At 43.7% G+C, this 16,784-nt stretch overlaps 1 protein-coding gene across 1 annotated transcript; it reads left to right on the top strand.

The window, feature by feature from the left end:
- The first annotated feature begins 13,056 nt into the window (after nt 1–13,056).
- LOC143669590 (olfactory receptor 13A1-like) lies at nt 13,057–13,980 on the top strand. The gene has a single exon (XM_077144194.1). It carries the CDS (start codon nt 13,057–13,059, stop codon nt 13,978–13,980), a length of 924 nt encoding a protein of 307 aa, XP_077000309.1.
- Nucleotides 13,981–16,784: the final 2,804 nt, after the last annotated feature.

Here is a 16,784-nt window from a genome sequence, read left to right as displayed (position 1 = left end):
GGAAGGGCACCAAAAGTGTCCCCAGCAGCTTCCCAAAGCTGAACTTTCCTGGTCTGCTCAACAAATACTGCCATTCAGCTAATGGTCCCTGCAGCCCTGAGGAGTCACTGCATCTTTTAGACTCCACCACCTCTGCCCCTGTCCCAGTGGCAGTCTGTTTTCTTTCATTGTGAGCTTTGGGGGCCACTTAAAGAATCCAATGTTTTCTTCTAGGAATTTTATGGTTTTAATTCTTACATTTAGATCTTTGGTCCATTTTGTTAATTTTTGTTTGTGGTGGGAAGTAGGGATCCAATTCCTTTATTTAGCATATGGCTATCCAGTGGTTCCAGCACAGTCTATTGAAGAGACAACTTTTACCCATTGTTTGGTCTTGGCACTCTTGGCAAAAATCAGTTGGTCGTAGATGTATGAGTTTGCTTCTGAACTCTAGTTCCATTTTACCCATATGTCTGTACCACACTGTCTTAATTACTCTTGCTTTGTTCTTTTTCAAGATTGTTTTGGCTATTCTGGGTCCCTTGCATTTCCATTTGAATTTTATGATCAGCTTGTCAATTTCTGCAAAAATTCCAGGTGAGAGTTTTGACAAGGATTTCTTCAAATATGTGGATCATTTTGGGAAGAATAGCCATATTAACAATGTTACCTCTTTCAATCAATGGACAAGAAATGTCTTTCCATTTATTTAGTTCTTCTTAAATTTCTTTTAGCCATGTTTGGGAGTTTTCAGTGTTCATGTCTTGAACTCCCTTGTTTAAATTCATTCTTAGGTATTTTATTCCTTTAGATGCTATTATAAATGGAATTGTTTTTCTATTTTCACTTTTGGATTGTTCATTATAACTGCATAAACTATTGAATTTGTATCTTGCAGTCTTTATGAACTCATGATTATTTCTAATAGTTTTTAGTGGATTCTGTAGAGTTTCCTATATATAAGATCATGTCATTTATAAGTACAGATAGTTTTACTTCATCTTTAATTTGAATGTCTTTTTTTTTTCTTTTTTTATTGCCTATTTTCCCTGGCTAGAACCTCTAGTGCAATATTGAATAGACATGGCAAGAGTGGTCTTCCTTGTCTTGTGCCTGATGTTAAGGAGAAATCATCTTGTCTTTCACCATTAGTTATGATTTTAGCTTTAATGCAGATTTTTTTTGTAGCTGGTCTTTATCAAATCAGGAAAATTCCCTTCCTTTGAGTGGCATTATGAAGAAAAGTGTTGAATTTTTTCAAATGATATTTTTGGATTTATAGATATGACCATGAGGTTTGTGTCCTTTATTCCATTGAACTTCTATTATAGTAACTGACTTCTGCGTTTGAAACCAAGCTTGCATTCCTGGCATATACCTAAGTTAGTTATGGTGTATAACCCTACTTAAATGTTGCTTGATTTCATTCACTAATATTTCATTGAGGATTCTTACATGATATATTTTGGTCTGCAGTTTCTTTTCTTGTGATATATTTGCCTGGCTTTTTATTAAGGTAGCACAGGCCTCATAGAAAAGGTGGGAGGGACTTCTGCTTTGTGAAAGAGTTTGTGAATGATTGGCGTTATTTCTTCCTACTCATCAGTGAAACCATCTGGTCTGAGGGTTTTCTTTTCAGGAAGTTTTTGGATTACTAAAATCTTTTTACTTTTTAGAAATCTATTCAAACTTTCTATTTCTTCTTCAGTCAAATTTAGCAATTTTGGTCTTCCTCAACATTTGCCTACTTCATCTTAGTTATTGAATTTTTTAGCATGCACTTGGACATAGAATCCCCTTAATCTTTTTCAATTCTGAAAGATCAGTCATGATGTCACATTTCCCATTTTTTATATTAAAACTTGATTCTTCTCTGCCTTTTTTTTCCTTGGTCAATCTAGATAAAAGCTTGTCAATTTTGTTGCTCTTTCTAAAGAACCAACTTTTGGTTTCATTGATACATTTTTTCTATTCTCTTTCATTTCTTTCCACTCTCATCTTTATTAGTCACTTCTTTCTGCCCAGTTTGTGTTTAGTTTGGTCATCTTTTTTCCAGTTTCTTAAGGTAGAAGTTTAAGGTTTATATTTGAGGTCATTATTCTTTTTTTAAAATATGTATTTTTTACACCTATGAATTTCCATCCAAGTAGTGCTTTAGCTGCATCCGTAGGGTTTAGTACATTGTGTTTTCATTTTAATGTGTCTCAAAGTATTTTCTAATTTAACTTATGATTTTTCTTTCACCCAGAAATTATTCAGATACATGTTGTTAATTTCACTATTTTATGAGTTTTTCAAATTTCCCTTAATATCAATTGGTTAATGATTTCACTCCACTGCATTAGAGAACATGCTTTGCATTATTTCAAACTTTTAAATTTAATGATAGTTGTATCATAATCTATCACTTATCCTAGAGAATGTTCACGAGCCCTTGAAAAGAATGTGTATTCCTTGTTGTTGGGTGGAATATTTTATAAATGTCTGCTAGGTCTAGTGGGTTTAAAGTGCTGTTCAAAGGTGTTCTGTTTTCTTGTGTATTTTCCTCCTAGTTATTCTATCTTGAAAGTAGAGTATTGATGTCTCCAAATATTACTGTTGAATTTTCCATTTCTTCCTCCAATTCTTCTGCTTTTTTTGTTTCTTTCTTTGTTTCTTGGGACATATAATGTGCATATGTGTTTATAATTTTCATATTGTTCTGATGGACTCAAACTTTGAACTTTATAAAATGCCTTTATTTGTCTCTAGTGAAAAAACTGATGTTTGTTTAGTCACTTTCCTGGACTAATTCTGTAAAGTCTGTATGTCTTGTTTTGTGCAGCCAGCAAAGCCTCTGTTTGGATAACTTAGTGTTTAGCTATTAATTGGACAGAGATTTCCTTAAATGCTTTGAACCAATAAGTCTCCCAGGCCTTGCCAAGAGTTGCTGTGTGTGCTTGGGCATGTTTTCAACATTCTGGCAAGTAGTTTACAGCTATGCCTCAGACTTCACTTCCTGCTTCTGAATAGCCTCAAGGTCAGTCTGAAGTGAGAATAGAGCATCTTCTCAGGCTTTTTTATTTTTTATTATTTTTTTTGGTGCTGCACAATTCTGCACCTTCCTAGAGTACCAGGAACATATGGAAGCTTTTCAAAGTCCCTGTGGACATTTTACTCCTCATTTTTCCTTTTCGTTTCTTTGGTAATTTCTTGTTAGCTTCAACTGATATTGCTGCCTCAAGAAACTGATGTTAGACCATTGCCAAATTTATTTTCATCCTTTTCCCCACATTATTTCTTTAAATATTTTTTCTGCCCCCACTCATTTGCTATTGTCTCTCCTTTCTTTGTGTTTTCCTATTTTGTTTTTTCAGTTAGTACTGTCCAGTTATTACTATGGACATATCTTCAAATTCATTCATTCTTTCCTTAGTTGTGTTAATTCTATGATAGGCCTGTTAAGAGTATTCTTTGTCTCTGTTAATGGTGTTCTGTATTTGTTTTCTAGCATTTGGTTATTATTTGTAGTTTTCATCTCTGCTGAAATTTCTCACTGATCTTGCATGTTTTCCATCTTTTCATTAGAGGCTTTTACATAAATTATCACAGTTAATCTAAATTCTCTGCCAGAAAATTGCAACATCTGCATCATATCTTAGTTAGGTTTCAACATTTGTGATTTTGGAAATAATCTCTCTCCATATATTTCACAATGATTTTTTGAAAAACAGACATTTTTAGCAGGACAGAAGAGTAGGTAGGATGTCTTTTTGTTTCTCCTTGGAACTGAGCATACTTTTCTCTTCATAGGCTTTTTATGGGGGGTACTTAATATAAAGAGAATTTGGGTTGGATTTGAGAGTTTTTTGCTATGGTGAGCATCAGTGTTCCACAGTCTTTGAATTCCTCCAATGGTAGCTTGAGTTTGGGGGTGGATGCTGGTTCATCAGAGGGTTTCTGCGTGTCTGCTCCACTCCCAGTTCAGGTCCTCCTTTTGCAAGGTGCCTCAGTAGTGCCTTTTCCATCTTCTCCTTTCCTCTTACCTGTTGCCTGTTGTCCTTAGAGTATGGGCCAGTTGGGGTGTACTATTTGTTGTTCTGATGTAGCTTCAGTCTCAGGCAGGAATGCTGCACAGGGTCTTGGAGATGTGATCTTCCGGTGCCCCCAGACTCCCAGATTTTACCTCTGTCCCAACACATACCCCTTGCATTCCACCATGGATTTAATTTACATTTCTCCATTCCCTTCCCCCAGCTATGATAAGTTTTCACCTATATCGTAAGGATAACAGTGCTTGTTTCTTTCCTCCCACAGATTCAGGCTGTTCTTCCCTTGTGTCTCTCTCTCTACCACTGACCCCAGCCCTGCCACACTCACATCCCACCTCCCTTGTTTCCAGCCTCCTAAGGCACTTCAGTCTTCTTGGCCTCCTTCCCCCTCTTGCCCAAGAAGACTAGCTCACAGGCTCTTTGTTTATCAAGTGACCTTCTGTCAATCAATATGAGGAATTAGCATCTTCACCAAAAGGAATGGACAGAGGCATCTGGTCCTGGTCATCCTGAATACCAAGCTAAAGGCTTTCCATTCAAAAGTTTACTTTTCCCTCATAACAGCCCTTGGTTATCAGTGTCATTAATATTCATGCACAGATCCTCAGATGTAGAAAATGAGGTGCAGAGACAGAGTAGGGGAGCTGAGTGGGGGGAGGGCCTGGGTCTTCCCAGCTCTGGGCCCACACATTACCATTATTCCCTCCTGCTCCTGTAACTCCTTCCCCATGCTGAAGGGACAAACAAAAGCCCCTTTGGAACTTTCAATTTTGTAGTGGTCCTCAGGTGCTGCATACTTCTAGGCCTGAGGCCTCCATGACACACCAGGTACTCCTGGGCTTTCCAGGCTGTGGGGCTTTCCAATCAAGATGGGTGAGGTGATGTGGCAGGATGAGCCTAGAAAGCTTGGTGGTGGGCTCCCCCATGCAGCCATCCCAGGCAGGTTGGTGGGGCTGGGGGCCTTATTTCCTGAAGTTTTCCATGCTGAGTCTGGTGGATTCCACCTGAAGCTTCCTTGTGTGAGCAAGGAAGGATGGTTATGGCTTCCCATAGCAGCTGAACATTCACCCAAGACCTCTAACTGGATCTTCACTCATGGTCTCCCAGCTCTGGGACAGTGTGAGAGAGCGTGTGGACCTTTCCCAAGTGGTAGTGGACTCATGGTGTCTCTTTGATCCAGGCATGTGGACACATGCTCTCAGTGACTAAGCACGTGTACCTGTGGTCTCTATGTGGCTCGAAGTAGGGACCCAGGTTCTCTGTGTGACCAGGCATGTGGACCCATGGTCTCCATGTGACCAGATATTCTAGTTTGCTAGCTGCCAGAATGCAATATACCAGAAGTGGAATGGCTTTTAAAAAGGGAATTTAATGAGTTGCTGGTTTACAGTTATGAGGCTGAGAAAATGTCCCAATTAAAACAAGTCTATAGAAATGTCCAATCAAAGGCATCCATCCAGGGTAAGATACCTTGGTTCAAGAAGGATGATGAAGTTCAGGGTTTCTCTTTCAAGTGAGACAGCACATGGTGAACACAGTCAGGGCTTCTCTCTTGGCTGGAAGGGCACATGGTGAACACAGCATCATCTGCTAGCTTTCTCTCCTGGCTTCCAGCTTCATGAAGCTCCCTGGAAGGCATTTTCCTTCTTCATCTCCAAGGGTCGCTGGCTGGTGGACTTTCTGCTTTGTAGTGTTGCTCTCTGAATCTCTCATTCTCCAAAATGTTTCCTCTTTTATAGGACTTCAGAAACTAATCAGGACCCACTCAAATGGGTGGAGACATGTCATCACCTAATCCAGCTTAACAACCACTCTTGACTAAATCGCATCAGCCAGGGAGATGATTTCATTACAGTTTCAAATATACAGCATTGAATATGGATTATTCTACCTTTATGAAATGGGATTTGTATTAAAACATGGCTTTTCTTAGGGGACACGCTTCCTTTCAAACCAGTACACCAGACATATGGACCTGTGTTCTCTGTATGATCAGGCATACGGACCTTGTGCTCTCTGTGTGGCCAGGCATGTGGACTTGTGTTCTCTATGTGATCAGGCATATGGATCCTGTTCTCTGTGTGATCAGGTATGTGGACCCATGGTCTCTGCATGGCTAAGCATGTGGAACCATGGTTTCTGTGTGATTTGGCATATTGACCTGTGTTCTTTGTGTGACCAGGCTATGGTTCTGTGTTCTCTTGTGAACAGGCATGTGAATACAAGATCTCTGTGTGACCAGGCATGTGGGCCCGTATTTTCTCTGTCACCAGGCATGTGGATGTACTGTTCCTGTGAAACTCAAGCAAATCCCCTCCTCAGTGTCACCCTCTGGGACATGGGGGGGATGGCACATCCAACATCCTATGTCTCCTATCTGGGGCTATTTGTGGGACTGTAAGAAGCATCCTGGTCATTCCCCTTCCACTGATTGCCCAGGGTGGGGGCACAACAAACATAATGGAGGCTGCACTGATTGAGCTCTGCTAGTGGCATCATGAGGTTCAAGGTCTCCTTCCCAGGTCAACTCTTCAGGGTGAGCTTGAGACCTGCCCTTCCCAGCCATGTCTTGGCAAGCAAAGGTCCCAGACTGGCATCAAGGGAGAATTTGACAAAGGCCACCATCTTCTGCTGCCTTTGTAGACAGAAGGAGATAAGCCATCATGCATAGGGCCAGGGCTCCACAGGGAGGTCCAGGACTGCTCTGTGGGCAACACAGGGCTGACTTACACAAAGCTCCTGAGTATCTTTATGCACAGCACATGGAAAGCATGCTGGATCTGTGCAGGCTTCTTCATGGTCTGTGGGGTTTCATTTCTCTGCACCTTGGCTTCCGATTTCCAACTTATACAACCAAGTCCACTAATGTGCTTTGAGTTTCTTCTCAGTACCAACCAAGGACCAGGATCCACTGTCAAGGAGCCTCTCACAGAAGTGAAAAGGCCAGAGGAGCAGAGCAAAGAGAGTCTGAGAAAGTGGGGATCCAAAATTGGGCAGATTGGGTGAGAGCTACCTTTGGAGAAAAGGCTGAACCTAGGGTCTGTGAAGCACATGGCTTCCACAAAGCAGAGCCAATAAGAGCTCCTGGGAAAGGGCTGTGACTGGAGCAGGGGCCAAGACCAGTCTGGCACAGGAAAGGATCAGGGCATCTGCTGTTCCAAAGGCCACTGGAGGAAAAGGCAGGGTGAAGACTGAAATGTGTTTAGATTTTCAGAACAGGGAAGAGCCACGAGAGGAGCAAGCTAAAGTGAAGGGTGACCTGCAGCTAAGCAAGTTGAGGGGGGGTCTAGGTAGGACAATCCTTCAACATGCTGGGCTGTGAAGGGCACATGGCCTTCAGGAAGGGACTACTCTGCCTTTCTATTTGCTTTAAAATGAGAAAACTTTGGGAAGGAGCCAGCAGAGGGGGAAATCAAAGATGCAGGAAAAATACAGGGCCATGGAGTGAAGCTCCTGAGAAGAGAACAAACCCCAGGCAGAGCCAGAAGGCAGTTAGCTGGCAGTTGAGGCCAAGGGAGGGGTGGCTGCAGCAGGGGAGGGAGGGCTGTCCTGGAGGGAGCCATGTTCAAGAGCTTTGCAGGGCAGTCCCATGGAACTGAGGACACATGAAAAATGGAAGAGAAGCAGTTGGGATCCCAATCCCCTGACCCCAGCTTCTTGGCTTTACACACCAGGAAACCCAGGCACACATCAGTTAATTCAGGAGCCCAGGAAAACCCACTATTGTTATCTCTATCTCCTGCACCAGGCCTACCTCTGTGGAATATTCCTGAACTGACACTGGGGGGAAAAAGAAAGCAGTACCTCAGTCACTAAATTATTTGTGGAAGAAAGGGAGGGAGGGAGGGAAGGAGGAAAGTGGGAGGAGAGAGAGAGTGGGGAGAGGAAAGAGAAAGAGAGGGAGTGGTGAAGGAGGAAGAGGGGAAGCAGGGAGAGATAGACAGAGCAGGGGAGGAGATAAAGAGGAGATGGGAGGCAGGAAGGATGAAAGAAAGGAAGAGAGAAAGGGAGGGAGGAAAAGGAGAGAAGGGGAAGTTGGAAGGAAGGAGAAAGTAGGGAGGGAGAGAGGGAAAGAATATAGAAATGGGGGAGATGGACAGGGAGGGAGGGAAGAAAAAAAGGACATAAGGGAGAATAGGGGAGGAGAGGGACCCTGTGGACAGGAATCAAGGTCACTCCCTGCAAAGTTTCTACAGCATCCCAAGAATTGTGCAGGCACCTCAAGGTGCTATCTGATTTTATCCCTAGATGCTGGGACACAAACACACAATGTTTCAAAGTTTATAAATTAAGATGTCTCTCAAATCTGAGTTGGAATGTGAAGCAGGGCACAGGCTATCAGTCTACAGCTTGCCCCGGGCAGTCATCCACTCTGAGAGCACCAGCTCTATCTGCCCACACTCCAGCTACCCTGTCTGGGCCTGAGGCTTGACAGACACCTGCCCAGGTGTATTCTGGGACTTGTCCTCTACACCTGAAGGTGACAAACACCTGCCCTAGTGTGTTCTAGGACTTATCCTCTACACCTGAGTCTTGACAGACACCAGCTTGGGTGTGTTCTGAGAATTCTCTTCTACACCTAAGGCTTGAGAAACACCTGCCCAGGTGTATTCTGGGACTTATCCTCTACATGTAAAGTTCACAGACACCTGCCTGGGTGTGTTCTGAGACTTGTCCTTACACCTGAAGTTGACAGACCCTCTATGTGCTGTCTCACACTCTTCCCTTGCCTAACCCTACCTAAAGGTCATACCAGCTCCAGAACCCTCCACAAACCCATCAGGCAGGAAGGAATGTGGTATTTGTGGATGGAGCTCAAACACAGGCTGGACTGTTGATTCAATCAGTCGGCAAAGTGATGAAGTGAAAGTGGAGTGTGGATGAGGCACTGGGGCTGTGGGGAGCAGGTGGCCTGGACCAAGCAGGGGCAGTGGTAGGTGAGGCAGGTCCACAAAGAGCCTAGGAAGGCCCAGCACTGGCAACTTCACAGAATAAGCAGCCAAGGCACCTGCCCTGGAAAGCTGGGCACAAGACATGTTCAATTTGGAGTGCTCCCCCCAATTATTGCCCTAATCGACCTGCCACATGGAAGCCCCTCCCCTCCTCCAGCCCTCCTCTATTCACAGGGCCCCTGTCAGCCATGGAAGGACTGGCCATATATATTCCCTCTGAACTATTCAGTCCTCTGGGGAACACTTTCCCAACCAGCACTGCTCTGAGTAAGTAGCTGAGCTGTGGGGAACCCCCCTCCTCTTTCTGGGCCTTACTTGTCTCCCCTATAAAGTGGACTCAGCTATATTGTCTGCAGGCAGCCTGAAGCTCTGAGTGTCCACGGAAGCTCATGGCATCTTCCACCCGAAATGGATCAGCTGGTGAGGGTCCAGCCAGGGCCCCGGAACAGGTGTGTGCCCAAACTTGAGGAAAAGGATGGAACCCACCACCGATGCTCGCCTCTTCCCTAAAATGACTGCCATTTGCTATGTTCAGCCCACGGTGCCTGCTCACCTCCCTCCATACATGATGCTGAGGGAGGCTGGTGCTCCCCTATCAGGGCCAGAGCCCCTGGGATTTCTGACATTGGAAGAAAGCTGGGACCAGATGCCGACGTCCCAGGGTCTGAGGATGCATGAGTAACACTGCCAGCAAAGCTTCCTCTGATTAAAGTAGGCAGCTCACAGCCAGAAGCCCATCAGGGACTCTGCATACTCAGTGCACCTGCCGATATGCTGGGTGAGGACCTGAGAAAGATACTTGTTTCTTCTGAGTTCAGTCCAGGGTGGTGGTTTCATGGGCACAGGGTCTAAGGTCCATCTGCAGTGGTTCCAGGATTTCCCAGGCCTACCTTCTTCCCCACTTTTAAAAATGCTAAGTATTTAGTGTTTATCACTGACCTTTTTCTCTTGTCATTTTAAAGACAATATTTTTAGAAAATTAGTATAACCAAAATCAAACTGCATAATTGAGTCTAAAGATGAAATATGTTCTTAAAAAATTAGCTCATAAAATCCTGTTTATTTGAAAGATCGTTAGTTCTTAGCATTCAGTATTAGGAGGTGAATTTTAATTACCCTCAATATTAATAGAAAAGTCATTTCAGAGAAGGGGGAAAAAGGATTTAGGATTTAGCTGCCCATGGTTTGTGAGCCCCATGGCTCTGAAGCAGCTTGGAGCCCCGTCAGTGCTTGGTGGGGGCTGGCCAGCACAGGGACCAGTCAGGATTGGGGACAGGCAGGTTAGGAGCCAACATTCCAAGGTCCATCTGGCTCAGTCTCTCCATAATTCCAGCTGATTCCTCAGGTCACCCCCAGGAATGCTGAGTTCACCCTTGCTGTCCTCAGAGGTTGGTGCTACTGGCACTTCAATATTTTCTGACCCTAAGGAAAGAGCCTTCTCCAGCCATAACATAAGAGACAGGATGAGAACAAGCTGAGATTCTTTCCATTTCTCTCTAGATGACACACCTTCTCCATGGTCTTGCTTTTGGGTGTGGAAGTGGCACTAGTTGCTGGCCATCCATATCTGCCATGACCTGATGCCATCCAGCAGCAAATGGCAGTAAATGTGGGCTTTTCTTCTGAGCCAGGTCCAAATGCCTTAACTGTGAAATCTGGGGTGGTGCACAGGTTCTTCCCTGGACTTCATGGGGAGAGCCATGCCTGGCCTCCCCAGATCTCTGCTCCTTGAGCAAAATGTGAGCTGAATAAGCCATACCAAAGCTGTCAGCATGACTGCCAATAACCCTGGTTATTCCAGGGTCAGCCCTGGTCTCCATGGGCAGCAGGAGAACAGAGCATGGGGGCATCCTGCATCTGTAGTGCTGTTGGGGTGATCCACTTGTGCAACTACTGCTGCCCTCAGAGGCCCGGGCTTCCAGCTTTCTGCTCATCTGACCCACTCACTCACAGCACTGTCCAAGCTGAGGGGTGTAAGTTGGAAATGGCTTACTTTTGCCACTACATGCATTTGTGACACAAGGAAAACACACCTTGAGCACAATGACCAGAATGGAATGTTACTAACACCTCTAAGAATGTCCCTGTTAATCCACATCACAGCCTAGCCCAAAGCAGAACCTGCTCACTGGGCATCTTTCCAACATTCAGGTCCCCTTTGTGTTGGCAGAATTTAATTGTTGCTGACCTGTGCATACCTTATGTTTCAAACAGAGATATTTTTCTTTAGGTTAAGTTGCCTCTGTCAGCTTGGAGAAGGCTTGTTCTTTTGCTATCAGATGACAAAGTAAAAATTAAAGCAATGTTGATGATATGACTCATGAGACACTATTTCTGTGATAGGGAAACCCTTATTAAGACAACTTAGTATAGTCTTAATAGACGAGTCCACACATAATGACATTGTCTGAGGCTCACACCACACCTCCATTTAAGCTGAACGGTCAATATTATCTGACTTAGGGAGGGAAAAACACTCCTCCACTCATCAATAAACAATACAGATTATTCTGCAACAATTACATCTTTCTTTGAAATAATTTGCAGACTGTCTGGAAGATCCAATATGACTTGATTGTGTGGGTCAAGGGGAACACTGAGTTACTTTGGAAGGACTCCATGGGCCTCTGTTTGTCTGCTGTACACTTGTGGATGTTTCTGAAACCCCTCCTTGCAGGAGACTGAAGTTTGGGCACAAGCCCTTTTCAGTGCTCAGTCCTGAATTTTCTGTATGGCTATATTCCTGCATAATGAATGTGATGATATAATGCTGAAATGCATCTACAATTGTGCTCATTTATGAAATGCTGGCACAGAATTATCTGGAATGAGTGATGGGGGAGTTCATCTCTAGTCCTGAAAAGCAATGAGAGAGCACAGATCAGATATTAAAGGACCATGTGCAGAGGGCTGAGCAGTGTCAAGTCCATTCTGAAGGTCACATGGAGCCATGACCAAGGGACATGATGGGAGAGAGTTTCTCCTAACACCCATAGCTTGAGAACTGATGCCTTTGCCAGGCTCCTGGTGCCCCCTTCACCTGGGTAGGGTGACTCTGTCTCAGGAATGGGCTGCAGGAGCAGCAGAGTAGCAACTCGAGTTCTAGAAACCCCTTGCTCTGCTGCCTTCATGTGCAAGGTCTTTGACCCTCTGCTTGGCAATGTGTTATTTCTCCCTGCTCCTTGGAATCAGGGTCTCTGATCATGGGTGTGCTTCTGGAGATCACTGTGCCTGCCTAGTTCTGGTTCCTAAGGGGCCTCTCAGCCTGAGCCCATAGGTTCCATCTGACTCCTACACACTGGACTTCCCCATCCCCCAGATCTACCTCAGTTCTTCTGAAGCAGACCATGTTCCCTGAGCCCCAAGCTCCAGGCTCCACATCAGGGTGGGATGCAGGGTTCCTGCTGCTCATTGAGGAATAAGCTCAACTCTGGTGCAGCTAACTGTAGGATAGGGGAAGGATAAAGGGAAAAGTTTATGTTCCAGGCAGAGGAACAGGGTACCTTGGATAGAAGACAGGATAGGTTGAACACTGACAGACAAGCAAGACCCTACTTTCAGGCCTCACTTTAGACTGTTGCCTTCTTCCTCTGAGCAGAGCATGGCATGGCTATCCTGAGCAGGATCAGAACTCACTGAGGTTTGCATATTGGGATGATCAACATTGCAGTGTGCAGAGAGGTGCATGGGGATGTGAGTGTATGTCAGAGGGTGGTCATTGAATGAGAGGATTTTTCCTGGAAGGAAGGATAAGATAGGAGAAGGGATAATGGAAGATGGAGGAGTGAGGGAAGAGGGAAGTTGGAAAATTGGAAGGATGATGAGAAGGATGGTGGAAAGATGAAATGAGGGTGGGTAGAATGATAGAAGCCTAGAAGGAATGGCAGACACATTGAAACAGGGCTAAATGCTTCTGTTCACTCATACCTTACAACCATTTTTCTTGGAAAACAGTATGATTTTTGCATGTAATGAGTTTAAATTTGGGAAGAATGAGTCACATGAAGGTATCTTGACCTACCTATAGTGATCACTGCTTAAAATACATTTTTATATCTTGGCTGTGGATCAATGAAGTCTGACCAGACTAGTCAATGGCCATGAATAACCAGATGCTGGTAACAGAATTCATCCTGCAGGGTTTCTCAGAAACACCACAGCTCCAGGTGCTCTTATTCTTCCTCTTCTTCACTGTCTACACCATGGTCATCTGTGGAAACTCACTCATCATGGCAGCCATCAGCTTCAGCCCTGGACTCCACACATCCATGTACTTTTTCCTGGTCAACTTGGCTATTTTTGATGTGTTCTGTGCATGTGCTGTTTTGCCAAAACTCCTTGAGATTCTGGTGGCAGAGAAGAAAATCATCTCCTATGACGGCTGCATAATCCAGATGTACTTACTGACATGGTCCATTGCAGCAGAGTTGCTTCTCTTCACTGCCATGGCATATGATCACTACATGGCCATCTGCCAGCCCCTGCACTATGGCTCCATAATGGGCCCCCAAGTATGTGCAGCCCTGGCAGGAGCTGTTTGGGGCATTAGCATACCGGATGCTGGGGTCAACACCGGTCTGGTACTACAGCTGACTTTCTGTGGGCCCAATGTGATAGATCACTTTTTCTGTGAGATCCTTCCTGTGTTGCTGCTCTCCTGTTCCTCCACATGCTTGAATGATATTATGACAATAATGGCTGACAACTTCTATGCTGTGTTGAATTTCCTTCTCACCATGGTATCCTATGGTTTTATCATCTCCACTATCCTGAAGATTTGTACTGCCAAGGGAAAGTGGCAAACCTTCTCCACCTGCTCCTCCCACCTCACTGTGGTTACTATGTACTACACTACAGTCATTTACACTTACCTGACCCCAGGCTCCAGCTACTCCCCAGAGACAAGGAAGGTCATGGCTGTGCTTTATTCCACTGTGAGCCCCACCTTGAACCCTCTCATTTACACACTAAGGAACAAGGATGTCAAGACAGCTCTCCACAAGTCTTTACATTGTTAGCAGAGAAACTGTAGGTACGTCATTTCTGTTCACATACTGGTATGTGTATGTGTGGAGCTTCTTTACTCTTCCAAGTTTTTCTATCTACTCATTGACATTTTCCCATTGATTTGCAATTAGAGTCCTCTGTTGTCCCATGGGGTCTCAGAGAGGAAATCTCAAACTATGGAAACAATGAGGAAACATGTTGTTTCCTATAATCAGAGGACTGAGTTGGGGTGGACTCTGTTGGTCCCTAATGCACAGGTTCAGTGGTGCCATGGAGACCCAGGTCATTTCCATCTCTCATCTTGGCCATCCCCAGATAATGACTTTGTGAACACACTGCCTCCTTCATGGCCAACTAGAAAAACTTGAGTCCATTCAGCTGGCTAGTGAGGGCCTGGCATTTATTCTCTGGCTAACGGGTCCACAGGAGGTCGTATACCTAACCCTGAAAGTATTGTCATTACCAAATTACCCCAACAGAAACATGGACAGACAAGCAGAAACCTCCTCTGTAACTGGGCATGGAGAGAGTCCCCAAAGCAGTCAGGGTGCTCTTCTAGAGGACGAAGGTGCTGGAAAGAGGGAAGAAGGTTCCCAACAGTGCCCAGTGCACACAGACCCTGGCTTACATTGGCCATTGCAGATAGCATGCTTTTTACAACTGCTGCAATAGGGCATACATTGAAAATTTAAAATATATTTATGGCTAGTGAGAATTAAAACAGTAACTAATTGACTTATAAGATAAATACCTGTGGATTAAATTCACCCTCAAATTGCTAGAGAATGATTGATAGTGGAAAATAACAACTAACCTACTGCTACACGGTGGATCATGGAAGAAAGACGTGAGGATGGAGAGGGTGAGAGAATGCACAAATGGAAGTAAGGGTAGATAAAAGATGAAAGTAGAGAGAAAAAGGAGTGGAGGATGCATGGATGAAATGATGGGATTTTGTCTGGTAGGGGAAGAGGGAAGAAGGGAAAGATGAACAGTGAGTGAATGAAGGAGGATGGGGAACAGTAGGAAGGATTGATGGAAAAGATAATGGATATGGAAATGAGAGTGAATAAAAGGATAGAAGTGTAAAGGATACATATAAGGATAGTGGAAAGATGTACTGAAATGTGAGTAGAAGGATGAAAGGATGAGAGAGAAGGGGAAAAACAGAAAGTGGAAGAAAAGAGTAGATGGATAGTTTAAATGTTGGAAAGAAGAATGAAATGGACAAGGGATAAATGGAAAAGAACATCATTTTTTATTTCATAAAAGTTGTCAAAATGCAATATACCAGAAATGTGTTGACTTTTATAATTGGAATTTATTAACTTACAATTTACAGTTCTAAGGCCATGAAAATATCCAACTCAAAGCATCAACAGGATGATAACTATTGGGTAGACGTAATAACAGGCTGCTAACATCCAGGACACCTCTTTCGCATAAGAAGACATGTGGTCAGCATCTGCTCATCCTTTTCTCCTGGGTTTTGTTGTTTTCATTGGCTTCCTCTCTGGTTTCTGTGTTCTTTTCTCAGCTCCCCCAGAGGCTTTTTCTATGAGCTTTTCTGGGGTTTTTTCTATCTTTTATCCCATTATAAAGGATTCCAGTAAGAGGATTAAGACCCACGTTGAATGAGGTAGGTCACATCTCAATTGAAATAACCTAATCAAAGGAGTCAAAGAGTCCCAATTGCAAAAGGTCTACACCCACAGGAATGGATTAAAAAAAACCATGCACTTTTCCAGGGTACATAACAGCTTCAAGTCACTACAAACATGAAAGATAAGATTGATGAACAGAAAGAATTAGAAAGAAATTGTGAAGCAGTCTATGTAGATGCATGGGGAGGGTATGAGGCCAGAAGTTGAGAAAGTGAGATGAAGGAAGGTATGGGTGGGAAGAAGAAGGGACTAAGGAAAGTAGCAAGGAGGGCAAGAGTGAAGGGTGATTGAAAGGAAGGTGGGATAGATGGATGAATGAATGACATGTAAATGAGCATATGTAAGAGGGATGGGTAGGATGGAGGGAAGTATTCACAGCATGGCTGAGAACTTGAGCATACCCATGTTCCTTAGAATACAAACCATTTTCTGCTGATGATAAATGGATATAACTTTGCTTGTTCTAGCCATGATCAATCATTTGCGTAATTGATCATAGAAACAATTTTCAAAATTTTCATGAATCTTGTGCATGATTTTAGATGACTTTGCGTTACAAAATCAGTAAAGTACTACTTCTTATAGCTCTCCAGCAGAACCACAGGCACAGCTTCCTCTCTGTGTGGTGCTACTACAGTGATAGTGACTATATGTAAAATAAGAGTTCATAAGCATAACAGAATTTTTATCTCATTTCTAGTATGCCTATCTTTTTATCCCAAATTTTGTTCAGAGGTTGTGAGGATCGTGCTCAGCAACCCAGATTCCATAACGTACACTGACACACATATGCACACATGCATGCAACCTCAATTGACACATCAAATCACACCATAACATATCTTGTCTCTTAGCAGAAGGAAAATTTTAAGGGGAGGAAAAGGACTTGAACTAGACATAGAAACATCCATGTTGTCAAGAGACCCAGAAATCCACGCAACTTATATTTTTCCAAGCAATGTTGTTTTCACATGACTGAAATCACTGGAAAAGTCAATATTTTCTGTTGATGTCTCCACTGATGTGTGTGTCTCCAAGCAATCTTCTAGGGATAGTCAATAGTTGTCCTTTGAAGCTCTGTCCTTCCTCTCTTGCCTTCATCTCCAATAGTTTCTATGTAAATTCATGCAATAATATTTTCTGCTTGTGAT

Source organism: Tamandua tetradactyla, chromosome 26 (genome assembly GCF_023851605.1).
Source record: "Tamandua tetradactyla isolate mTamTet1 chromosome 26, mTamTet1.pri, whole genome shotgun sequence".
Classification (NCBI taxonomy): domain Eukaryota; kingdom Metazoa; phylum Chordata; class Mammalia; order Pilosa; family Myrmecophagidae; genus Tamandua; species Tamandua tetradactyla.
The sequence above is the reverse complement of the archived record's forward strand: the minus strand, read 5'-3'. Positions and strand labels throughout refer to the sequence as shown.

Bases quoted from the DNA above. Each gene is read 5' to 3' on its own strand.
- LOC143669590 (XM_077144194.1), top strand. From the start codon at position 13,057: ATGGCCATGAATAACCAGATGCTGGTAACAGAATTCATCCTGCAGGGT.